The following is a 26341-nucleotide window of genomic DNA, read 5'->3' on the forward strand; positions in this document are numbered from 1 at the left end:
GTGAACCAAAATGGCAGCCCCCGTGTAGGTCAACAAAGTGTGATGTGCACCGTGGCATTGATTGTTGAGTGATGAATGAGGTTTAGCGATTTGAATTGACACAGCGGTGAAGTGCTAGACACGATGGCCTTCTTTCTCGATTCATTTGTAATGTTCAGCACTCAGGTAAATGGCATTTATAACCAACCGAATTTCCCCTATTCCTATTTTCGCTAACATTGAGCAGGAGCATCGAGTTCTCCTTGCTTGTCTGCTTGTGTGCATGTAGGTGTACGCCTGGCTGGCTGGCTGGCTGGCTCCGCTGCTGCCGCTGGCAGCGCGCTAGGCGCTGGGCCCGGGCCGGGCGTGCGTCGTCGGCCGGCTGGTGTACTACTGTGAAGTGTGAGCTGTTTCCACGTCCCACCAACCTCCTATAGCCCGGCCCTGACCGAAATGTATGCACATGTAGGCTACATGTACATGTATGTAGGGAGTCTTGCCTCTCAATTTGTAGATCAGTGACGTTACACTGTGTTCTGATCAAGTCAACACAGACAGGGTATCCATTTTTGTATGTACAAAACAATGTAAAATTATGTGTGTGTGTTCAATGTGTGTTCGATGTGTGTCTGTGTTTGATGTGTAAAATTTATATGTGTGGTATTGATTTGTATAATGTGTCTTTGTATAATGTAGGATTGACATTTTGTACAATGGTTGTGTATAAGCTAAAATGTTTTGTCTTTCTATAATGTTTTGTTTTTGCCTGTTTTTGTTTCTAGTATATTGAACGTGAATTTTTTGTGATATGAAATTGAACAGAATTCAAATAAAAAGTTACATAAAAAAGTGGTCTACAGAAAATGTTTGCATTAAGATAGAGCATGCATTCTGAAATTTGTGGTTTCTATAAAGTCAAGATTGTAGACTGTCTAACAACTAGAAGCAGGACAAGTCAATAACAGAGTTACGTGTACATTGTAGATCTGCATTTGGTTTAGTTCTATAACAAGGTCTAGAATTTTGTGGCATTGGATACCCATCATGTGAATTGACAATTTATAGTCTAGACCCTATGTTCGTTAAGGGAGCTACATGTACATCACAAATTCACACATTCACACATTTCTTCTTCTTCTTCTTCTTCTTCTTCTTCTTCTTCTTCTTCTTCTTCTTCTTCTTCTTCTTCTGTGATACTGTCAAACACCCCTAGAAGTAGGGGCCAACCAGATGGGGTGTGTTCTTGTTAATTGCGCAAAGAGAGAAGTTTAGGGTCTAGTAGTTGCTTTGCTCTTGGATGTATGTTATGAAGGATTGCTGCTTTGAAATGTAAATTTGTAAATTGTAAATTTGGGAGGATCAAGTCAGTGTGAGCCGTCCAAAATTTGACTGCCGGCTACATGTAGAATAGAAACCAATCCAATCCATTATACATGTTATCGCATTTTGGTATTTGATGGGTACTGATAAAGTTTCACAGAACACAACAGCGTATTAATTTTATGTACATTCACTGTCATATTAACATTGTTAAATCTTAACTATCTTATTTTATGTTTGTTTTTACTTCTCTTATTTTTTTACCCTTTTCAAAGATCCTCTTCTTTCTGGGTGGCTGGATATTTTTCATGCGCAAGCTCTTCAAAAATTATGAGGTAGGTGCATTCCTACATTATTTGTTGATTGCCATTACCCTTTACAGTATTTGCTAAGATTTTGTTTATGGCTTTGTTTTTTCTCTTGTTTGAGTGCTATGTGGAGTTATTGTTTCAAGACTGATCTATAATACTGTGAAGACCAAGTAAAACTGCAAGAAAGAAGGAGCCAGCCTGGGATTTGAACCTGTGTCCCCTGCTGCTTACTGGGCAGCAGCACTACCAGCTGTTAAAGCTGCAGCCAGTTCATGGCAGTGACATGATGGAGTTTGAATGGATACCCAATGTGTCGCCTCTCTGTCATTCTTTGCTGGTCGTGTCCATAATTCTTTATTCTCCAGAAAGGCATGTTATGAGAAGGAAATCGTCATTAGTTGTTGTTGTTGTTTTTTATGACTACAGGGTGGTCCACGAGGGGTTTCAGCATGTCGCTGCAACATGCTCAAATTCTAGTGCAACATCCTCAAATCTTGGGCAACATCTTCAAAAGCCAGCAACATGTTGTGCAAAGTCCTCAAGAATTTGCAACAAGCTCAAAATAAAATGTATTCAAACAGGTGCAAAGCATAAGAAACATCAAACTACCTGGTACTTAGATGTTTGTGTGCAAAACATGAGAGAGAATGTACTCATTGAATGTAAGCAGCGCAAAGAGATAAGCTGCAAAATATTGCTTCCTACATGCTCATGATGTGCGCTCTGTGCACATACAATTTCTGCAATATTCTCAGATTCTTAGCTTGCAACATGCTCAAATTTCAAGTTGTGGACCACCCTGAACTAGTAAGTTATGGGTGTTTCCTTTTTACTGATACTCACCGTAAATAAGATAAATAAGTAATAAGCAAATGAGACCGTGGCTGGAGAGTAACAGTGAAGAGAAATCATCTATGACTAATTTTCTCTTAAAAAAAAAGTACATAGATGAATTTGAAAAAATCAGAAAACAATTCCCTTCATTTATTCATGCTGTAACCATCTTGAACTCGGCTCCTTCAGATTTAGTTGTGATATCTTGCGAGCGGGTATCATTATTGAAGTACACGTAATTTGATCTTGCAAGAGGAATAGAGAAAATTATACCACGATGCTACAAAAAGTATAGCTGAATGCGATTCACACTGATTTCCCTTTCCTTTTGTTCTCAATCAGGTCCACCATGGCAGTGTACAGTTGACCTTTTCAGTGACCTTTGCCCTCTCCTGCACCTTATTTGAACTCATCATCTTCGAGATCCTTGGCATCCTTCATTCAGAGTAAGGGCATTTGTCTTCTCGTTCTGCTCCACAACAAACCCCGCTGTGATGCATGGTGTAGCGTACTGATAACAGTACAAAGACCAAACGAGTTTCAGAGTTCTGGAGGAAAAGAAACTTGATACAGATAGACTGCAAAGATGGGAAATTCGGACTGATGATGTTGACGCAACAATAATTCCAGTTACCTATTAGAATAGGGCATATGTGGTGAAGGGCGTTATTCAGTATTGGAAATCATTCCACAGAAATGGCCAAATGTACTCAAGGTAACATCTACATTATACCGTTATGTGATGCATCGTCACAAAAACCATATGTGACCATGCATCACAAAATGAACAAAAAGTCGCACCCCTTGATTTTATGTGAGGACTCAAAAAAGGTGAAATGGGTCAACTGAGTCAATCTTGAGTTTTTCATACTTTCTGAAAGAGCTATCCTTCTAAAATATTCTTTAGTTTGGGATCATAGCATGAATGGGAAAGTGTGTTTTCAGCAGTTTTTCTACAGCCCATTTTTGGGGGAGAGTAGAATGATCAAGTATGTCTCAGAGCCCCCTTTTTATTTCTTGAAATCCTTTGCAAACTCTTCACTTTCAAGTCTAATAACTTACAGAATGTGTTAATAGAGCATGCTCAATTTCAGCTTAATCTGATAATCCCTTCATTGTTGTTGCTCCAGTGGTTTACATCCTGTGTTTTGTCCCTTTCATCACCCAGCTAGCACGGCTTGGTAAAGATTAAGTGCTTGAATAGACTCTGTGCTTCAGAACCTCTTTTATCAATTCACACTTTTCCAGAGTGTGTGCTTTCTATCCAGTATTTAGATAGGTTAGGGGAGTCCATATGAATTGAGTTATACATCATTTTAAAGCTCAGAGTCTGCTCTTTCAGAATCTGCCCTTAACTAAAAATCCACGTCTGGCGATTTTTTTGTTGGTTTTGTGATGCAGGGTCACATATAATGTCGGGTAAACCATGTTTTCGTTTGTTTTTGTTTGTTGGTTGGTTTTTTTGTTGTTGGTTTTGGGGTTTTGTTTTTTTTTTTTTTGGTTTTGGGCAGATATGAATTCATTAGATGATACAATGTAGCTTAAATTGATTGCCCTATTTCATTACAATGACAATATTTCTGAACGGTATGAAGTCGGCGTTGAGCGCATTTCTCTTCCTTTTATGACTTTCAACTGTTCTTTATGTGGGTAACCTGATGATGCATCACAGTGATCTTCAAAGGACATTGAGAAGGGCAAAATGGAAGGAACCAAGCTCAGATTATATGATAATTATGCAAGGCCGTGTCACACCTTTCCGGGCAAGCCTTGCGTGCGACTTGCAAAGAGCATTTTTGACTACCCGGAGGTACCCGTAGATGATCCGCACATGACAGTACCTAGCATGTATCTCAGCCGTAGTCGCCCGGAGGTGCGCACGCATATATTTTTACCCGCAACTGTGTTTAGGCCCTGTCACACCTTTCCGGGCAAGCTACTCGGGCTTGTTACGTGTAGGGATTTTCTAGCATACCGGACATTCCTGAGGGCGGAAAAGGATTTGAGCGAGTCAGCGCATGTGTCTTACTTGCTGGACGCGTTCTACTTAAAGACACCCAGTCGCGAGGATACATGGACATATTTCAGCCGCGGGCGGCAGCACGTAAACTCGCTTCCGAAGTTGCTACGAAGCGAAATGTGTGTGTGCGCAAGACATCCCTAAAGCAATGTATCGCGCTATAGTATCTCGTTTGCTCGCTTGATTGATCTGAGCGCGGGGAGTACGTTTTGTGTAATGTGAATTGAATGTATGGTACGGTACTGTGTGATGCAATGTTCGCATGAGCTATAGTAGCTAGCTGCCTATACTTGTACGACTACAGTGTACGCCTTCTCTTCATCGCACCGTCGATCGTCGTCAGTCGTTAACTACACTGTAATCGTCAGATCAGATTATATCATAGGTAGGGTGGCCATCATGGACGATGACACATCGTCATGGGTAGCGGATATTACCGCCGAGTTGTCCATTCTGAACGCGGACGATTGGGTCGGAGACCCTGTGTCTTGTGTAGCCCTACTACATATCGACCACCCTTATTGAAACCGACCACGTATAATTCGCGCACTGAACACTTAGTACGCACTTCTCTGCACGCAAAGCACATAAAAATGGATTGGCTTTGAATGTAGATGAGGATGGTGTGGGAAAACGCGATAATTCATTGTTCATTAATGGTTTTAATCAAGGACAAAATTTCGAATGAATATTTTCACCGAATCGTAATGACAGCACAATGTAACGTCTATGGAAGTTTCTAAAAGGCTTCTAAAAAGTTTCGTACAACACGGTGTTCAATACAACTCGGTTTGCGTGCATTGTCAATGCAAAAACAGCGGTCGATCCTATTAACGCGATTTACCGCGGGGAGCTGAAACGAGGTCACGCTAGTTCGTCGGCGATATTTTTGCACTGAAACTTCGAATCGAAAACGGAACAACGGCATTTGATAGAGCTGGATTTTCTCAATCACGTAGGTCAAGTTTTTTTACGTGAATTTCAGTGTTAAATATTCTTATCAAGCAGATAAACATTAGGCGGTTGATTATTAGTAGGTCCAACCATACTTGCCCTGGCGTGTGTAAATTCAGGACGGGGACCGGAAGCGACTGTGCCCGTGCAGGGCCAACGGCCACAGTTGCACTGCACAGTGTAACTGTGGCCGTGATAACTATACACAGCCCAGTCGCTGTACATGGTACGTCGAGTTTTCGCATAGCGTAACAGTGTCTGGTCGGGCTATGGCCGTGATAGAAGGGGGCCGTGCACCAACCGACATACCTTCAAGTCGAAGTAGGGCCTAAACTAGAATCTATTATTGTTAGATCTATCATCTTTGAACCTTTAGTTCCCCTGTTTAAACGTTAGAGTTCTACCAGATCTATTGGGTTAGACTACATGTATGATGGAGCTTGCGATAGATCTATTCATTTTTTTTTTTATTTATTTGCAAATCCTAAATCATATTCTTGGGGAATTTGCATAACATGATTGATATGAAAAACTTCTCATTTAATGGGACTAATGACATTAAACTGACCCAGCAAATGTCATTTCAATTACGGCATTATCATAATTTGACATAAATGAGAACGCGGAATTATACATAGAAAAATAGGCCTACTTGTCGATCAAACGCAAATGCCCTAAAGTTACTGATACTAGATTAGAAAGAGTCATTCCACTTCAATCACTGATTCATGTGTAGACTTCTACTTACACATCATCTGGATCTGGAATCCTTGAAGTTGTTGACTTGGCCAGCTGGGGTTGCTTGATTGGCGTAAGCCGTGGCAACACAATTCCACCGTGCATGTCGTAACACAAATTTGCACATTCTAAATAAAAATTCCTGCAAAACTGTTCATGCAACTCCAGCAAGTGGAAAGCAAAATTTTCATCGGCACGCTGACGCTGAAGCCTCCCCCTCTGGTCTCTTACTTGTCCTCCAGCTAAGAACACGTCTCTCTGCGTTCTCCACTCGTCGATAGCGTCAAACAAGTAGATACGTTGCCTCGAGTTGGACGGCTGTTTGATCTCCATTATGAGGTTTCATTACTAAACCAAAGCCAAGGCTAAGCCGAAACAGTACAGCACTTTTTATTGCAAACAGTACTCGCATACCACACACAATATTGATACTGACATACCGGTACCGACGACTTTCTATCAACTTTGTTATGTTACGATCCGGCCCAACGTACTGTAAGCTGTACGTATAACACATGCAGTTGACGCAGCAGACAACATTGCACGATGAGATCATAACAACCTGCCATATGGCCATATGCATTGCAACTTGCTATACATGAAGCTTAGAGTTTTAATATTTCTTCATCAAAGCATATTTATAAATACCAAATATTAAACAACGTAATATATAAATAATTCATGATATTGTTATATAATATTTTCAGACATTTTTAAATATTATTGCCTAGATTGCTGAAATTGGCACCATAGTGCATATAAACAGAGACTGGAGCCAGATACGTACGTACGTACACCCTACAGCTCTCACTACTTGTGTCGCGGACCGGGAGAGATTTTCATGCGCATGGCTGTTGTGCGGTTTTGTGCATGCACCCATTCGGCCCCATTCGGTAGGTATTCGGGCGTCCATGTTGAAATTACAGTGGACAGCTCGCGCGGCGCTCGTGCCCCATCAGGTTTTCGCTGGTGCGCTGCGTAGCGTCGTGTTCGGCATTCGGTACGTACGGGGGTACAATAACGGGAGGAGCAGCTTGTCGTGCTTTTCTACTGAGCTGCGAATCGCCTGCGACGACCGGCTGCCTTTAAATTATACTTGCAAGTATACTGTGTGACCTTTGTACCAGTCGCGTGGGGGCTGACAACTCAGTGAAGGAATTCCTCTAATGGAATGGCTGAAATCCCACGGAATTTCATTATCTTGGCTGCATACGGGACTGCGAAGTACCTGCATGGGAGTTGCCTGGGAAGTGCTGCCGCTAAGGACCTCCTACTGGCGTTCTGTGTGGACCTCTACGGGCATTCCCACGACTCACCCGGAAAAAGTTTTGGTCATGCTCAAAACTTGGCTGCAGTTAAATCGGACTTGCGTGAGCACCTCCGGGCAACTACGCGCTAGATACTGTCAGGTGCGGACCAACTGCGGAGAGCTCCGGGGAGTAAATTTGTTTCCCCGCAAGTCAAGCCGCAGAACTTCCCCCGTATGGTATGACAAGGCATGAATGAAAATTGCAAACATTCTTGTTCGCCCGCTGAAAATCTTCTACGTGCTGGAAACTACCTTCTCGCCACAAGCCCGTGTAGTTTGCTTGGGATGGTGTGACACGACCTTAAGGGACAGATGGTTTAATTTAATGGTTGGAGCTTGAGCAGTTTAACACTTGTAAACATGTGCAAGTAACTGTCCTGGGGGTTGAATGATTTGCTTGTGTAAGACCAAACTGTACAGAGGCATATCTGATTGGTTCCTGATACATGTAGGTGTATAAACAAAGGAGTATACATCTTGTGTTTATACAGAACACACAAAGTAACTCTGTAGAAGGCATTGATCGTGATAATTTCAAATCTTTTGAGGTCCAACAGAAAGCATGTTTCTCACAACCTCAAAAATTTGCATTCTATTTATGAAGGTCACAAGAACATACATGTACTGTGTTTAGTGAGTTTCATTTAAAGTGTTTCAACTGTATGTCTTGGATTTTCAGCCTAGATCAGTGTGGAAGTGATTCTGTTCCTATCTTTGTATGAATAGAAGCATAATAATAATAATAATAATAATAATAATAATAATAATAATAATAATAATAATAATAATAATAATAATAATAATAATAATAATAATAATTAGCATTTTTACCGCGCTTAATACATGGTTTCTAAGCACCTTACACATATCATAATCATATCGAAACATAATCTTACATATCATTCAACATAACTACAAACTCTACAATAATTTACATTACTTAGTATAGCATAGGACCTCTGATTTAGATGTGGTGTAAGGAAGTAGATCAGTAAAACCAGACATTTTTTAATGTATGAAACTTATGCAAATTTGGCAAGGAGCCAAGATTTGCAAAGGTAAAATGCACACATTTTTTTTTTCTACATTAACCATTGAATGCCAGTGTCAATTCACAAAAGTTTTGTGCCACAATAAAGACCATTGACAGCTCTAATTCACAAAAGTTTCATGCCCGCCAATTGTTTCTGGTTTTCAGTACCTACAGTACCTCTTCTTTTGAATACTAATGACTACTTGTGTGTATTTTATCCCACCCACTACAGTTCACGTTTCTTTCACTGGAGGATCGACCTGTACGCCATTCTGTTCACTCTCATCGTGGTTCTTCCTTTGTACATAGCATATTTCCTCGTTAGTGGCATCCCTTTTGGTAAGAAAAACAATTCAGTTCCATTCATTTCAATTCAACTCATCCCAACCAAACCCAATCCACTTCAATTCACACTAAAATCATTTTGGAAATGCAGTATACAATGTTTACAAAGTGTAACAGATATGATTCAGTAAAAGCCAGTGACGTGTTCAAATAGGCTGTACCTGTATGTCATTGATCGGTGATAAGAAATCAAACCAATTGTAATGCAATTTCTACTTTTTTTTAATTGCAATATATACTTGCTGTCAAGCAATCAGTGGTTTCATGGGAAACGTACTCCATTGGAGAGAGAAAAAATTCTGAAAAAGGTAGTGTGGCATTTGAAGGAAAAACAAATAGCCCCATCCTAATGTTGTATAAAAGGTAATAATTGATGATTTATTAAAAAGGAACATCACACAGTTCTTGAAATGAAAGACTTACTGGTACACTGTACATTGATGTAATAAATGGGACCTTACCTTCTGAAGGACTGAAATGTTTTTCTAGTGGTGTTTGTGTTTGGTTTCGTGCATTGTAGAAAAGTCTTTGTATATTAAGAAGTCTTTATAAGAAGTCTTTTTAAAGTCGTTATAAAGAATTCTATTGAGAAAACTTGCAGTGAAAAGATATTGAGCAAAAGCAGGTTGTTACAGATGCTGGCTGAATTACCAAAAGTGTTTAGCTTAAATGCCAGTTTTCAAAAAAACAAAAATACTTTGTATTCAGATGAACCGTACTAACTTTCTCACTACATATTTATCCTGTAATAGGTTTGCTAGAAATCCATAAGAAATATAGCCTTGACCAGACTCTTGGTGCCTGCAGTGTCTGAAATAGTTTGATTTCACTTCACTTCCTTCGCCCTCAGTCGCCCAGCGGCGGATGACTCTGATCCTGACGTTTGGGGCGTGGTTTGTCTTCATCTACTTCTTCTGGAAGCTGGGCGATCCGTTCCCCATCCTCAGTCCCAAACATGGTGAGTGCTCTCCTCTTCCCACAAATTTGTTGCATCTGCTTTAACAATAACGATGTACATGTATGTTCAGCAGTTGCACTGTCTTGCAAATCAAGTTTATGTTTGGACTGTCAGTTTTAAAATGTAATATTTTTGGATTGGCATTTCTATTAAACTAGATAATTTTATACAACACCTATTTAGAATATAGCTATCCGATAGGTCGATTGCCCATCACGTGACATTTAGTGAAAGGTTCTCTTACACGCTCTGGCTGTCTCAGCGTGCAATTTTGGTTCGATCAAAATGTTCTATTGCACGCGCTCTGATGTCAAAATAAACAAACATGTGCCACGCGCACTCAACAACTACAAGCGCGTACTTTTGTCACTATTTTTTGTAAACAACTTCGTGTCGCATACGTACGTACACGTTAATATGTGCATACACAGTGACTGCGACTGTGAGGCTACTCCTTCGTCTTTCACGGAAAATGGTTGCCATTTCTGTGCTAAATTCAAGAATCTGTGAGTACCAAATTCGTTGACGTTCGAGGTGTTGTATAAAACAAATAGTGTATGGTCTTTACTCGTGCAATGGAACAAGATGTCGCACTAGGTGAAGGATGAGGCGCACTTTTCAACTCGGCTTCGCCTCGTTGAATAGAGCGCCTCCATCTTTCACCTGGTGCGAAATCTCGTACCATTGCACTCATGACCATTCACTATTTGTATACTAAAACACACTCAGAATATAACAAAAGAGACAGTGTAATCAACTGAAACATCCAAACCCAGTAGTACCTTCAATTTATTTCCAGGGCTGCAAGGAGCAATATACATGTATGTCACAGTAATTTTGCATCTCTGTATACCTTGAGCCATTCAACACTTAACTTAAAACCAGGCTTTTTCATATTTTTCTGACACATCTTAATTTTTTTATCGTTTATGTCTTGCTGTGTCGAGTGATTGTGAACATGCGATGTACATTAAGAAAAAATACTTTTTAAAACTGATGGACTTGACATTTTGGCTAATCATTTCGGATCTGCTGCTGTCTAATTTTGTTTTCAGGCATTCTGTCCATTGAGCAGGTCATTAGCCGAGTTGGCGTGATCGGGGTGACACTGGCAGCCATCCTGTCTGGCTTTGGTGCCGTCAACTGTCCATACACATACATGGCATACTTTACCAGGTGGGTGAGAAATTTTCTAACTCAAGGTGCCAACAAGTAAATCTGATGAAAGGAAGCGATAGAATTTGAACTAATATTTGTAACATGATGAAGGGTATGTAGTATAAGTCTGTGTGTCCCACAGTAGAGTAAATTGTTCTTTTACTGTTGTGAAAGAGAAGATTGTCATCTATGTTATGAACCTGTTTATTGGATGGAATAGGAGTCCATGGCACACTATGTCTTTTGACACACACTTCTTAAAAGTTCCATGCTGATGTTATCATTTCATTACGATACACCAGTAGAGGAAATGGGTTAGTGTGCAGCCCTGCAATAGGAATCATTCCTAATGCTTTGACAAGGTTTAGAAATGGGCAAGCTTGCCAGTGTATTTCAATTTGTGGACATATGATCTCTGTAAGGACATGGTAATTTGCTATTCCATCCACCAGTGCACTCACAGTGTACTGTATGTGGTGTGCATGTGCATTAATTCATGTATTGATGGTCTGTCTGCAAGGCAAGCAGTGGAAGGACTGTCTGTTTCTCAGGAACAACCCATCTTGCAATAGGTATACACAACATTTTAATGCATGGGTAAGGAGTCACAGAGACTTGAACAAGACTAATCGACCTAGAAGTTACCTAGCAGGGCTGACCAGATTTTATCACCATCATGCACTAGGTTTTATCTGCCCAGCCATATGAGAGCAGACTGCTCCCTGCGCATAATTTAATTGTTCAGTAATTCATTGATTTTTTAGTTTGTTTTTGTTTTTTGTGAAGTATTGATTTTATGAAGATAAGGTCCAAATATTCAAATATGAATGACGTGCCTCTCAAATTATCAGCAACAACAACAACAAATACCTTTTATGACAACAACAATAACATTTTCATTTTTGTATATGTGTGTTTTCTTGTTGTTGTTGTTTTTATCAGGGCCCTGTTGCATCAAACATAAGTAGGAAATATCAAATATGAGTCTCTGAATACTCAGTTCTGATTGGCTGACGATTGACTGGAGTTTAATTTTCTGACTAAAGGAATGTGTAATTGCATCTTTTTATGCAGCCGGTCCCAGATTGTATTGTTACATGTATGCATTGTGCATGCATCCTTTGACAGTTTGTGTTCTTTTTGTGTGTCGCTTCTTATCCAGGCCAGTGTCAGAAAGCGATGTCCACAATCATGAACGAAAGTTTATGCAGGTCATGGATATGATTCTAACCAAGAAGAAAAGGTATTTCACTTCATTTCAGATTCTGTCTTAAGTAAAAGGTATGGTGTAGTTTTGGTTGAGATTGGGCTTCAGGTTTCCAGCTTTTATGTAAGATAATAAGAAACCTCTTATGAAATATGAAGGAGCATACAATTCTAAGAGGAATTCAAAGTTTTTTTTGATGAAAATTGTTTACAAAATGGCTGAGATATCCAAAAAGAGGTCTCATTAACCTGTTGAAGACAAGTCCGGAGTATACTCAGGCAGGTGTCTATGGGAAATGCGTGTTGTAGCAAAATCTGTCCGTCCTCAACGGGTTAAAAGATGGTGCCCACCTTTTATGAGGACCACTTTGTTTTCTTTTGTTTGTTGATATCTTAGTCATTTCAAAACATTAATTTATTTATCTATTCATTCATTCATTCATTCATTCATTCATTCATTCATTCATTCATTTATTCATCCATTCATTCATTCATTCATTCATTCATTCATCCTCATCCAGGTTGGCCCTTGCACAGCGTGACCAGCTCCAGAGGGCATCGACAACACCGCGGGCCAGCGGAATTTGGGGGATGATAAAAAGTGTGACCAACACAGGAAACAATGCCAGTATCCTTTTTTACTATATTTCTATTCCATTGATGATATACTGTATATTGCATATGTGTACATTCATGCAGTTGCATAGGTCCTTTAACCCTAACTGCACTGGGGGGGGGGGGCTCCCAGGCCCCCCCCCCCCCCTCCATACTTTTGGCGATTGCATCGTGACCGCTGGGAATTTCGGATTCTTGCTTCATGACTTTTTCCCCTGAAGTCTTGCACACATTTTGATACCACATTTGTCCATATCGGACCTACCTAGGGGGTGTTATGGGCCAATTAGTGTGTGCATGTCATTAAAACGGCTAATCGCTGCATATATTTGTGTACAGTTACATACTGTCAATAGACCATGGCTTGCATTACTTTATAAATTTTGCTCAGGAATTGGTTTTCCACTTGGTTCATGCTTCTAAATTGTTCTGAAATAAATTGGGCAAAGCTTAGAAACAATGATATACATAAGGAATAGAAAACATAAGAAATAAAAACAATACAAAACATAACAAAAAAGTTGTTTTTTTTTTTTCTCGTTTTTTTTTCTCTCTCTCTGAGGGGGAAATTGAGTTTTTATCCACATAGATGATTCAAATAAGTCTTATCCTTATGCTGAAATTATGAAAATATCCCCCAAATGCATAAAATACGCATTATGAATAATTAATTAGCTAATTATGAAAAAAAAATTGCATAATTGATTAAAATAAATTACACCATCAGATTCAGCACGCAAAGATCTATCAGCATGCAAATTTTCAAGTTCATCGGACATTGCGTTTCCGAGATCAATGGGGGGCCTCCCAGCCCCCCCCCCCCCCCCCCAAGTATTTTCATGGAGCCAAATAGCCCAGTACAGTAAGGGTTAAAAATTACATTTGTTTTTCCATTGGATTGGCTAATGATCAAGGAACATAAGATTGCCTTTGCTTGTGCACCTGTTTCATGAACATCTTAAATTCCCAACTCCAGGTCATTGAACCCCAAATGAATTGAAAGTCTAGTCTGTGTATTTGAATATACAGCAAATTATATAGTATGAGGCTGACTATTGTTGTCCAAAGTTTGCTGTGGAGATGTTATGGTATTGTCACAATTATTGCTTCTTTACAACATAATCATTGTGTTCTGTTTTGTTGTTGCTGTTTTGTTTTACCATTTTTTTTTCAAAAATTAGAAAGAAAGCATCAATGACCTTAACAGCATGCCTCAGATACCAGCCAACTCCAGCAGGAGATAAAAGGCTATGAGGAGTTGTCACGGCAACTCTACATTGAGCTGGTGGATCTCAACAGCACAATGGTACACAAACTCTTCTTTCGTTTGCCAATGAAGATTTCTTGCCTCTCTTTCCTAGCACCTGTTTGAGTGTGTAGGATAGATACAACCCTCCTCAGAGGAGACTTTCAATTCTTTGATTGCTTCTTGTTGATTGGTTCTTGTTGAGTATGTAGAGTCTGCTAAATCTCACAAAGGCGTCATCTTCAACTTTTGTTTGTACTCTATCTCCCCTGTAATTAGCATTAAAGGGTGTGTACAGTTCTGGTCGAGGTGAGGATTTAGCTTTTAACATTTTGCGAGATATTCAGAAACCACTCTATGAGATGTCACAGAGCATGCAATTCTAAGGGGTATCAAAAGTTTACTTGATGAAAATCGGTTTTGAAATCTCTGAGATATCCAAAAACAAGGTGAAACGAGATCCTAATAAAAGGCGTGGCCTGTCGCCTTTTATCATTATCACTTTTTTGGATATCTCAGCCATTTGAAAACCAATTTTCATCAAATAAACTTTGAATCCTTCTTAAAATTACATGCTCTTTCATATTTCATGAGAGGTTTCTCATTATCTCACTTAGGAATATTCAAAACATGAATCCCCACCTCAACCAGTACTGTACAGTCCCTTTAAAGTTTTAGTACCTCTTCTCTAAAGGCCCGGTCCCACTGCACTTACGGATGCAAAGAGGATGTAAAGCGTACAAAAAATCTTGCCATCCGTTGGAAAACGCTACGAATCCGCTGTGTACCCATCGCATACGTGTTTCATCCGCTCTATCCATCGAGCATCCGTCCACTGTGATTTCATCCGCGCAAAAAGTTTTAAGCTGCTTAAAACTTTTAGAACGGATGAACTTTCCGTTGTGTACGATGTAAATCCGCGACATACGAGCAACAAACGTTGTATGTTCGTGCGGCATCCCTTAAACGTCCGCTGCATCCTCTCTGCATCCTCTGGGCATCCTCGCAACTCACATCCGCTGCAGCTAAAAACGGAAAGAGGGAGGAAAGATATGGTACGTGGAACGTCTTTACATCGTTAATAGCACGTTAATAGAAAGGATGTAAGCGTATGCATCTCGTATATAAAGCATTTCGAAAGCATCCCCTCTGCATCCGCTCTGCATCCGCTCTGCATCCACTCTGCATCCGCTTTTTCTGCTATGCGTCCGTTTCGCAATTATCTCCGGTAACCCCTTCGGAGCTGTCATCCCCTTCCATCCGCTTTCATCCGCTAGGCTTCCGATGAACATCCGTTTAACATCCCCGCTACATACTACCCACGTCCGTTCTATTTCCATTCTATTACCGCCAATTTTCGCCAATTTTGTCAATTTCTGGAGCGGATGAAAGCGGATGAAGCCATCCCCGAAATTTTGCTCGTCCGCTGTGTCCTTTCTGCATACGCTTTGTGTCCGTCGGCCAGTGGGACCGGGCCTTTAACTCACTTGCTCCGTAGGATACCGTAGAGTACTCTCAAAGACCAGTTCTTCAACCTGTCAGGGTGATTCTTCCCCTTACAATTCCGCGAGGATTTTATAGATAATGACATCTTTGACAAGTCTTAAATAAAACTGTTTGAAATCCTTTTCAACCCTTGAAGGTAACCTAGTCATTATTTCACCCTTCAGGATCACACACATAGAATACCCAAAAATAATCTACAGCTAGATAATACAATTGATGGGTACTTCCTCCATATCCCTATATCATTGACCCTTTGAGAGCGTATCAATGCTTTGAACACTCTTTGAAGACCCAATAGCATGGGGATCCATGGAGTGGGGAGGCTGGTTCAACTCACTTTGAGAATCCCGTAACAAATTATGCATAGCTTTATCACTGATCTCAATGTAAGAACACGCACAGCCGAAGATTCTTAACTGGAGTTAACAGTTACCAATGAACATATGCTTCGATGCACATATTTGCAGACAAGTGATATTCATGGTTTTGAATGCAGTTCCGATGGGCAGTGAATGAAGAGCGAGTTACTTAGACCACCCGTGATTTCCTGCACTAACCAGGTTTTTGAAGCTGTCCGTTAAAGGGATGGTACATTTTTTTGTTGAGATGGTGCTTCAGGATTCCAATTTGTTTTTCGATTATGATATTTTGAGATAACGAATAATCTTTTATTAAATGTGAAAGGGCATATAATTCTAAGAAGAATTCAAAGTTTATTTGATGAAAATTGTTTTTGAAATGGCCAAGATAGCAAAACAAAGTGATGCTCGTGGGACCCAACTTTTATTAGGATGGCTTTGTTTTACTATGTTTTTGGATATCTCAGCCATTTCAAAACCGATTTTCATCAATTAAACTTGGAATTTCTGTTAGAGTGTATGCTCTTTACCATTACATAGAGTGGTTTCTAAGTATCTTACAAAATGTTAAAAGCTGAATCCTCACCTCAGCCAATACTATACCATCCCTTTAAATCCTTTTTCTGTACTTATCTGTACTTCTTCCATATCTTTTGCTCTTCAGGAGCGGATAGAGTACTCCAAGACCCTCAAGGGCCAGTTCTTCAATCTCTCTGGGTACTTCTTCTCCCTCTACTGCCTCTGGAAGATCACCATCTGCACCATCAACATCATCTTCGACCGCGTCGGCAAGACCGACCCCATCTCCAAATTCTTCGAGATATCCATCAACTGGCTGGGGTTTGACTTTGATGTAAGCATTCTTGTGTTTAGTAGCTCACTGTAAAACCAGAAATTTTCACGTGCATGAAACTTTTGTGAATTTCACGAGGAGCCAAGATTCGCAAGAGTAGAATACGTGCGTAAGTGTTTGTCTACACAATGCATTGAATGCCAGTGGCATTTCATGAAAGTTTCTCGCCACGAAAGCCCATTCGGCTCCAATTTGCGAAAGTTTCATGCCATGAGTGTTTCTGGTTTTACAATTTTAAGTTTGCACATCTCTAATCCCCAGCTTTGCTAGTAGTTTTGCAAGAGGCCCTATTTCAAATCACATGTTCTATTCTCTCCTTTTTATGCATCCGCCACGAAGTGGTGCCGCAGGCATTATGTTTTCGGGTTGTCCGTCCGTCCGTACGTACGTCCGTACGTACGTCCGTACGTCTGTCTGCTTTCGTTTACGCGATAACTTGAGTAATATTTACTGGAATTTTACCAAACTTGGTCCAAGTATGAAATATGATGGGGCAATTATTTGATTAGATTTTGGGTGAAATCAGCTAAAGGTCAAAGGTCAAAGGTCAAGGTCAAATCATGAAATTGTATCCGTTTACGCGATAACTCAAGACTGCATCAAGCAAATTTCACCACTTTGTTGGAGGATGATGTATGATAAAACAATTACTTGATTAGTTTTTCAGTGAAATCGGACAGAGGTCAAAGGTCAAAGATCAAGGTCAAATCCTAAAATTTATCTGTTTACGTGATAACTCAAAACTGGATGAAGCGGCTTTCACCAAACTTGGTCCAAGGATGATGTATGATGGGACAATTAGTTGAGTAGATTTTAGTGACATTGGCAAGAGGTCAAAGGTCAAAAGGTCAAGGTCAAATGCTACAAATGTTGCAATTTCCCCCATATCTATGCAATGCCCCAAAGGTATTTTCTTGAAACTTGGTGTGGACATGTACTACTGCATAAAGATTCTCCAGAGAGAGTTTCATGTCATAAGGTCAAAGGTCAAAAGGTCAAAGGTGAGGTGAAAATGTTGCAATATCACTTTTCTCGCAAATGGTTCAATGTATCTTCATGGAACTTGGTAAATATGCATGTACTGACTGGCAGGGATTATCTAGGGAATTTAGGGGTCATGGGTCAATAGTCAGGGGGTCAAAGGTCAAGGTCAACTCCTCAAAATTTTATTGTGTCCCTCATATACTAGTATACTTCTATGCAATGCTTGCATTATTAGTTTCAAAACTTAATACATGCATTACCTAATGGAGATTCTCCGGGAAATTTCCAGCCAGAAGGTCAAAGGTCAGAGGTTTAGGGTCAAAGGCCAGGTTTCAATCCCCCCCCCCAAAAAAAAAAAAAAAAAATATATATATATATATATATATATATATATATATATATATTGTACCATCATTACACTCTTTCTTCATACCTTGGAAATTACTCAATGCATAAACTAATAAAAAGGTCCATCAGAATTCAAGTAAAAATTCTCAATTTCCCAAATATGTGTACCTGCACTCTTAAAAAAATTATAGCAAACCCAGATCAAGACATTTCTGACAGACCTGTCATTTCAATATTTTGCCAGTTATGTGAAACTGTCATGGATTACACATTGTGAAGACATTGTACTATACGCCTATTGGGAGAATCATGCATTATGGCGGAGGCATCAGTCGCCATAGCGACATTTCTAGTTTCTTAATTTCATACAGATAAGATGATTTCATCCATACAGCTAATTCCTTACATATGGAAACAGGACTTGTGCAATAATGCTGCAAGAATTACAGTATCTGGGATTTTGATTTGATTTGATTTGATTTGATTACTGAACCTGTGCTGGACCTACACTTGAGATTCGGTGGACAGTTCTAGCACTTATATTTACATACAAATACAAAATATAGACAAAATATACAGTAGATTATAATTAGAAAAAGGGGTCTATATAAGAGACTTATCTTTGATATCAAGTGAAATATGGGGGAACAACAAAAGCAGAGCTTGTATATGTGCATTCCAGGGAAGAAATAACAGTGTGAATGTGTTTTGCAGTGGAGATAGGACACAGATTTAATATTAAACACATAACTTGGAACAAATATTGCCAAGAGGGGGAAAAAAACAGGGCAAAAAGTACTGAAAGGAAAAAAGGAATGAGAAGAGGATGATGAAGAAAAGTAAGAAAAGTATACACACCTAAATATAGTCACTTTCGTAGCAAATTCTGATTCAAAAAGACTGTGAAAGTAAAACTTTGAGACCAGATGCAACCAGATGTACATTTCAAGTAAATCTGTAACACGTAATGTTGTTTTAGAAGAGCATCTATATATTAGTATACAAATAGTGAATGATCACGAGTGCGAAATCTCGTTCCATTGCACGAGTAAAGACCATACACTATTTGTTTTATACAATGTCCAAGTAGATCTTTGTTATTTGGTTGGAGGATTGTTGGGTAGGTCTAAGTAGGCCTAGAAGTCTATATATGTATGAAAAATATAGCCATACTTACATGTGGATCCACTGCGATTCTCTTTCTGGCTTGTGCAATCAGTGTAGATACAGGTCACAGCTACTCATACACGTACACTAGCACTACGTAGGCCTACATACGCGCATGCATGTACCGCACGCGTACACTGCGCTATAGCTGCATGTGATCCTCAATATGCAACACACAGTACATGCAGTACCGTACAATTTCTCGAACCGTGGAATAGAACGAAAAAATCGAACCAAGTTGCACGCAAAAATAGAACCAAAATTGCACGGCGCGTTGAATGGAGTACTTATTGAATATCACGTCACCAACAATCCTCCAATCAAATTACAAGGATCTACTTGGACGTTGTATAAATATTACTAGTCAATGCATTCATAATAACAATTCTAGTCGGGCAGTGTATAGTCTTTGAGTAGCAATAATTTGAGCTTTTGTTTGAAAATGAGGCTACAATGTATCTCTGAATAAGAATGCTTTATCACAAACTGGGACTTGCATGAAAATTCTGGATTTGTTCAGTTTGTGTGAATGTTTTCGGGTATTGAATATTGATTGTCTATTGCATTATAATAGGCAACACCGAAGTAGATAATGTGCATTCATGTATAGGTGTTATACTTTGATGTATTCCTAATTTGGCAAATATCAAGCAACTCCTAGAACTCACTGAGTTAAAACCACAGTGACATGTAATATGTTTACAGTGAATGAAAATTTTGGTACACTAGTCAACTGGTGGACATGCTAGCGACATATTGTATGTTACATAGAAAACAAAAGGAGAAAGGTAGTGTGGCCATAAGGGTCATGCAAAGTCCATATTGTTTGCTTTTACCTTTTATTTTTTGTGCTGTGATTTTTTTCTTCTTTTTCTTTCTTTCTTCTTTTCTCTGCAGGTAAAATTCTGGTCTCAACAAATTTCTTTCATTGTGGTTGGAATCATTATTGTGACACAAATCAGAGGATTACTCATCAAACTCACAAAGGTAGGAACATTCCTTCACATGGATGAGTATCCAATTCTTGTTTTCCCCTCACTCAGCAGTGCATGATGGACTTTGTCCTGTTGAGGACGAGCTGATTTTACTATAACAAATATTTCCTGTTGACATCAGCCAGGGTATACTCGGGACTAGTCTTCAAGGTGTTAATATATTGCATGACAATATTACCCACATATTTTGATAAGCAGGTATTGACCAATTTGAAAAGCAAGTTTACTGGCTTATTCAATTTTACTCCCCTGACAGAATTTGCAGCTGATATTACAGTTTCAATTTCCATATTGGGCTGAAATTTTCTCGTGCAGTTCTTCTATACTATGCATGTCTCATGCTAGAAACCAAAATAAACCAGAAAATGTTAATTTCTAGAATATAAATATACAGCTTTTGTCAATCTTGAAACAATATTATCTTGCTCCTTTATTAAACTTCCATTTACAGTTCTTCTACACAATGGCAAGCTCCAAGTCTTCCAATATTATCGTTTTGGGTCTTGCACAGATCATGGTAAGTTCCTCTCTCACTGTACTGTGCACCCTTTCTCCCTGAAAATTGCAGCAAAGTTGTAGAATAGATCTGCCAGAATCCTGTTCCATTTGGTCATTCTTTGTTGGCTCACAACCATATCTTGTCAGGATACACACAAAAAACGAAACCAAACAAACAAACAAACAAATATCTGGCTGAGTAATTTTGAATTTACATGTAAACTTTTATGGTGTTTTATTCTTTATTATGTGTGTGTGGTCTTTTTTTCTTTTTGTTTGTGATTGAATGTCTTATCCAACAACCTGTAAATGACACTGAAAATTATATACACTGTTCTACCAAAGCTCATGGCCTATACTTTTGAGAAAAGGCTTGTTTACATGCGTAGGCATCTTCCCCTCGCTCAATCCATACAGGGTATGTACTTTGTGTCGTCGGTCCTCCTGATGCGCATGAACGTGCCGCCGCAGTACCGCATGATCATCACTCAGGTGCTGGGCGACCTGCAGTTCAACTTCTACCACCGCTGGTTCGACAACATGTTCCTGATCAGCGCCCTCTCCAGCATCGCTTTCCTCTACCTCGCCCACAAGCAGGCACCCGAGAAGAGTGTTTCGGGGTCTTGACGACCGCACGCATGTGGTCGCGAAGAATTTCCTTCCTCTCTATTGTCGTTCTTTTTACGTCATGTCGTCATGTTGCTGCTGTTGTTAATGGACACTTCCCAGTGATTTTTATATAGATGTTTGCATTTGAACATTTAGACATTGGTTATACTGGTTGCAAAGTTTCAGGATTTATAGTGATTGGGATGAGGAATGAGGATGTTTTCAAAATTCATAACAAATCACAGTGGACAAGGATGATATCATACTGTAAAACATAATATGTTCGCGGCGTGAAATTTTCGCGAATTGGAGTCGACAGCCTTTTTTGCAGAATGAAAGTTTCGCGAACTGCAATTCACTGGCATTCAATGCATATGGTGTAGACAAGAACCTTTGCGTGCATTTTAATTTTGCCAATCTTGGCGCTCGCAAAATTCGCAAAATTAAAACGCACGCGAACATTCCTCATTTTACAGTATAGCTGCAGTACGTGAGAATGCATGATTGGGTGCCCAAGGAAACAGAAAAAAAAAGAAGAAAGTATGCATAAATTCTGCACGGGTGAACTTGTTGAGCAAGTAGTATAGTAATGGAATTACATTGGCGAATTACTAGAATATGAGAGCCTCCTATGTTATCCTTGTTCAGTGTATTATGTTTTGGGTTTTTCAGAGCATTGGTTTATCTGTCCAAGGACAACAATGAATTCCTCATATCTATACATGGCATTATCGATTCATGTAGTGCATGATGAGAAATTATGTAAATCATCTGGGATGCCCCTTTAGAATGTTAGTGCATATTGCACAGGTCTAAAGCTCTTGCGGAAAGCAATATTTTCACCTGCTTGAAATAGTTTGCTGTGTACAGAAGTGTTTCATACATGGAACATGTCCAAATGTTGTTGTTGTTGTTGTTGTTGTTGTTTGTTTGTTTGTTTGTTTGTTTGATAGCACATCATATTTGGAATGCACAGAGGTTTGTGAAGTGAGACACCCGCACCAAGTTCCAACCTCCCGTGCCGAAATTCAGCTGTGCTCAAAAGCATAGCGTCGCTGGGGCAACAAGACCTCGTATCTACAAAATGTCAAATGTTCAGGAGAGCCAAAAAACATGGCGGCCAAAGCACTGTGGCAAATGGGATAGCCTTTCCTTTGACATGCCGTGGTGGCTTCATTTTTGGAGTAAGATCGTTGGGATTTGGACAGGACATCACTCAATCCATTATTTGACCATTAATTGAAAAAAGTCATTTTCACCCAAATTGCAGATACAAGGTCTTGTCACCTCAGCGACAATAGGTTACTCATATGGCCGTCAGATGAATTTTGGACGGCATTATGTTTGAATTATGGGCAACTTGCTTTTTTACATTGTACATACAGCAACAGAATTTCCACAAAATGGTTTTCAGACAATGGCTGCAACAAAAATGTCAAGGGCAGGGACTAAAGCATCGTATGGCTGATCAGGAATTACAAGTCTACGGTACCACAACACCACTAATATGGTTATGCTGACCCTGTTTTTGTTTTGTTTTTATATATTATATTGTGATAGATTTAAGTCTCCAGGTTCGATTCAACAGCACTTGTTATGACATTTGACATTCTGGCTCATTTGTTTGTCCTTCACTTTTTATGCCTCCGCCACGAAGTGGTGCCGGAGGCATTATGTTTTCGGGTTGTCCGTCCGTCCGTCCGTCCGTCCTTCCGTCCGTCCGTAATGAATTTTGTGGACAAGGTAACTATCAAAACCTGTTGAGGTATCCTAATGAAACTTGGCATGTATGTGTATTAGGGGGTGAAGTTGTGCCTATCAACTTTTGGGTGCACATGCTCAAGGTCAAAGGTCAAAAGGTCAAGGTCAAATACATAAAATTTCACTATTTCCACCATATCTATTGAATGCCTGAAGATATTTTCTTGAAACTTAGTGTATACATGTATTACCCAATTAAGATTCTCTGGTGAAAGTTTGGGTCATGAGGTCAAAGGTCAAAGGTCAAAAGGTCAAGTAAAAATATTAAAACTTTTTTTTTCTCCATACCTTGGAAAATTGTTCAAGGTATCTTCATGGAACATAGTATATACATATACTGACTGGAAGTGATTATCTAGAGAATGTAGGGTTCATGGGGTCAAAGGTCAGGGGTCAAAGGTCAAGTGCAACACTTCAAAATTTTACTATTTCCCTCCTATCATGCTATGCCAACAGGGTTATTTTTTTTTACACTTGGTGTATGCATACATGTGTAACCTAATAGAAATTCTCTGGAAAGTTTTTTTTTCTTCTTTTTTTGCCTCAAAGGTCAAAAGGTCAAAGATCAAGTGAAAGTGCTGAACTAACTTTTTCCTCCATATCTCGGAAGTGGCTCAAGTTATCTTGAAACTTAGTACATATTATGCATGTTCTACTTGAAAGTGATTATCTTATGAATTTTAGGGTCAAGGGCCAGTTGAAAATGGTAACAATTTACTATTCAATTCAGAAATTGCACTTTTTCTCCACACCTGTACCTTGAAAATTACTCAATGCCTAAATGTATGAATGGGTCAAAGTCGAGTTAAAGTCCTTAAATCCCTAGATACATGCTCTCCTATTCATCCAATTAAACCTAGGTCAAGGAAGGTGAACATTCAACACATTTGTGACAAACTTGTCATTTCAATATTTTGCCAATTTTGTGAAAATGTAATCGCAGATTGTCCACATGTACTATCTGGACCTATTGGGAAAATCATGCATTATGGCGGAGGCATACCAGTCGCCAAAGCGATATTTCTAGTTTTTTAAAGAAAAGGAGGAAGAAATATTAAGAAATATCTCAGTTGGAAAAGCTTTTGATGGGTATACCTATGCAGTGTACTCCAGGTGCCTGTTTCCTAGAAAATGATTTGCCTGGGGGGGGGGGGGGGGAGAAACTCTGCTAGGAACTAAAGACTCAGGTTATTATGATTCTGCCATTTGCTTTAATACCAGGAAAAAAAAAAAAAAGAAGAAATTCTGTTAAAAGGTAACTTAAGTTTTGTAAGATAAAAAAAAGAAGCAGGCCTTTGATGGTGGAGGAAGGCATGGCTTGTTTTATATTTGCCATAATTCATCTTGTGTAAATGCTCCTGCCACAATATAAATTCTTTTTTGATACTTTCCTTGTCCATGGAAAAAGGGCAGATACATTTCTCTGAGAGGAAGTGATTAATAGTAGGATGTGGTACCATCATCCCCTAGTAATCGCTAAGGACGTACTGAGCATTATCTGCAAATGTTAAAAGCCATGGATCTGCCAATGATAATTTTAGCGATATGCACTAGGTATTAAAGTGCGCATTACATCTTCTTTTTTCGTCATTCGGTAAATCTTACAAATGATCCAGCTCAAGCTGTAATCCCATGCATGTCTATGTACAATGTACCTGAAGAGTCCCAGCTTTTTTTTTTTTTTTTTCTTGTGTTAGGTTGGAGGGAGATGGGGAAACCCCCAATTCTCCCCATGCCATTGTATTCAAATTCCCTGCAGGTTAACACACATCTGCCTAATCTGAAGGACGGAATAAGAATAACGGAGTGTGATAATGTACGTTTATAATTCTGAATTCTGACCTCATCGGTGTGGCATCATATTATTGTCTACTACTAGCTGCAAGGTGGTAGATGTGCAACTCATTATTCCACATGTTTGGTTTTTTGCAGTGTCTGCATCTTTTTAGACGTAGATAACAACTGTTGCTTTTGATGAACTGTATCAAGTGAATTTAGCATGCTACATGTAAACACAATTTTGATAAATTTTTTATTGGTGTTGGCAAATCAATGTCAAGAATGTTAATGTTAATGTTAATGTTAATGTTAATCAATGTCAAGAACCATGCTTATACATTCAATTTCAAGTTTTCAGCATGCACAATTGTAATGGTCAATTTTGCAAAATGACAAGTCACTGAAAATACTGTATCAGACAAAAAGGATATACGTTTGTACAATGAGAATCTATTCAGCAGAATGTGTCACTGTGGACATTATTATTCCTCTATGTATGTGATCCTGCAACGCAAAACCAACAAAAAGTCGCCAGTCACGGCTTTCTAGTTAAGAGCTGACTTTAAGCTTTAAAATCATATATAACTCAAGTCAAATGGACTCTCCTAACCTATCTAAATATTAGAAAGAAGGCACACACCCTGGAAAAGTGTGTCTTGAGAAAAGAGGCTCTGAAGTTCAAGGTCTATTCAAGTGCTTAATCTTCACTAAGCCGTGCTCCCTACCTTGAATGGGACAAAAGAAAACAGGATGTATAACCTCATAGCAACAACAATGAAGGGATTATCAGATTAAGCTGAAATTAAGCATGCTCTATTACCACATTCTAGCCATGAGTGATACAAACTTTCAAAGTAGTAGCATCATCCTTTCAGAACTTGAAGAGTGTTTAAAGGGTTTTTAAGAAATGGAAAGGGGACTCTAAGACACACATAATCACACTATTCTACCAAAAGAGTGCTCTAGAAAAATTGCAGAAAACACATTTCCCCATTCGTTTTTATGAGCTCAAACTTAACAATAATGTGGAAGTAGTACTACTCTTGCAGATAATGTGAAAAATTCAAGATTGACTAGGTTTTGACCCATTTCACCCATTTGGAGTCACCACACAAAATCAGTGAATATGAATTTTTTGTTGCTTTTGTGATGCAGTCACATTATACAAATGATGCACAGGATAGAGTGTGTTAGTGAAGGTGCAGCGCGCTCGAGAGTATTGACAATGGTGCGACATGCACGAGGCGCAGCCGAGTGCATGTTTGCAACCGTCAATACTCGAGAGTGCGCCGCACCTTCACTAACGCCACGAAATAATCCTGTGCATCATTTGTTTTATAAAATGGGTCGAAAACTAACAGCATTATTCACGTACCTTTGTGAGTCAATACCAGTCAGCTACATGTAGCACTCGCTCAAAAGTCAAGATGTCCGAAGATGTTCGTCCCAAACATTT

General features: G+C 39.3%; 1 protein-coding gene across 1 annotated transcript; it reads left to right on the forward strand.

Moving 5' to 3' along the window:
• The first annotated feature begins 26 nt into the window (after window positions 1–26).
• LOC140230020 (Golgi pH regulator-like) lies at window positions 27–21363 on the forward strand. The gene is made up of 13 exons (XM_072310227.1): window positions 27–165; window positions 1575–1634; window positions 2787–2890; window positions 8731–8837; window positions 9694–9801; window positions 10857–10977; window positions 12122–12202; window positions 12687–12793; window positions 13998–14086; window positions 16556–16744; window positions 20141–20230; window positions 20690–20755; window positions 21154–21363. Exons 1-13 carry the CDS (start codon window positions 124–126, stop codon window positions 21361–21363), a joined length of 1374 nt encoding a protein of 457 aa, XP_072166328.1. The 5' UTR covers window positions 27–123.
• Window positions 21364–26341: the final 4978 nt, after the last annotated feature.

The sequence above is a fragment of the Diadema setosum genome, chromosome 6 (genome assembly GCF_964275005.1).
Source record: "Diadema setosum chromosome 6, eeDiaSeto1, whole genome shotgun sequence".
Classification (NCBI taxonomy): domain Eukaryota; kingdom Metazoa; phylum Echinodermata; class Echinoidea; order Diadematoida; family Diadematidae; genus Diadema; species Diadema setosum.

Bases quoted from the DNA above. Each gene is read 5' to 3' on its own strand.
- LOC140230020 (XM_072310227.1), top strand. From the start codon at position 124: ATGGCCTTCTTTCTCGATTCATTTGTAATGTTCAGCACTCAG. The intron at 166-1,574 runs GTAAATGGCATT...CCCTTTTCAAAG, and splicing joins TTGTAATGTTCAGCACTCAG to ATCCTCTTCTTTCTGGGTGG. The intron at 9,802-10,856 runs GTGAGTGCTCTC...TTTTGTTTTCAG, and splicing joins CATCCTCAGTCCCAAACATG to GCATTCTGTCCATTGAGCAG.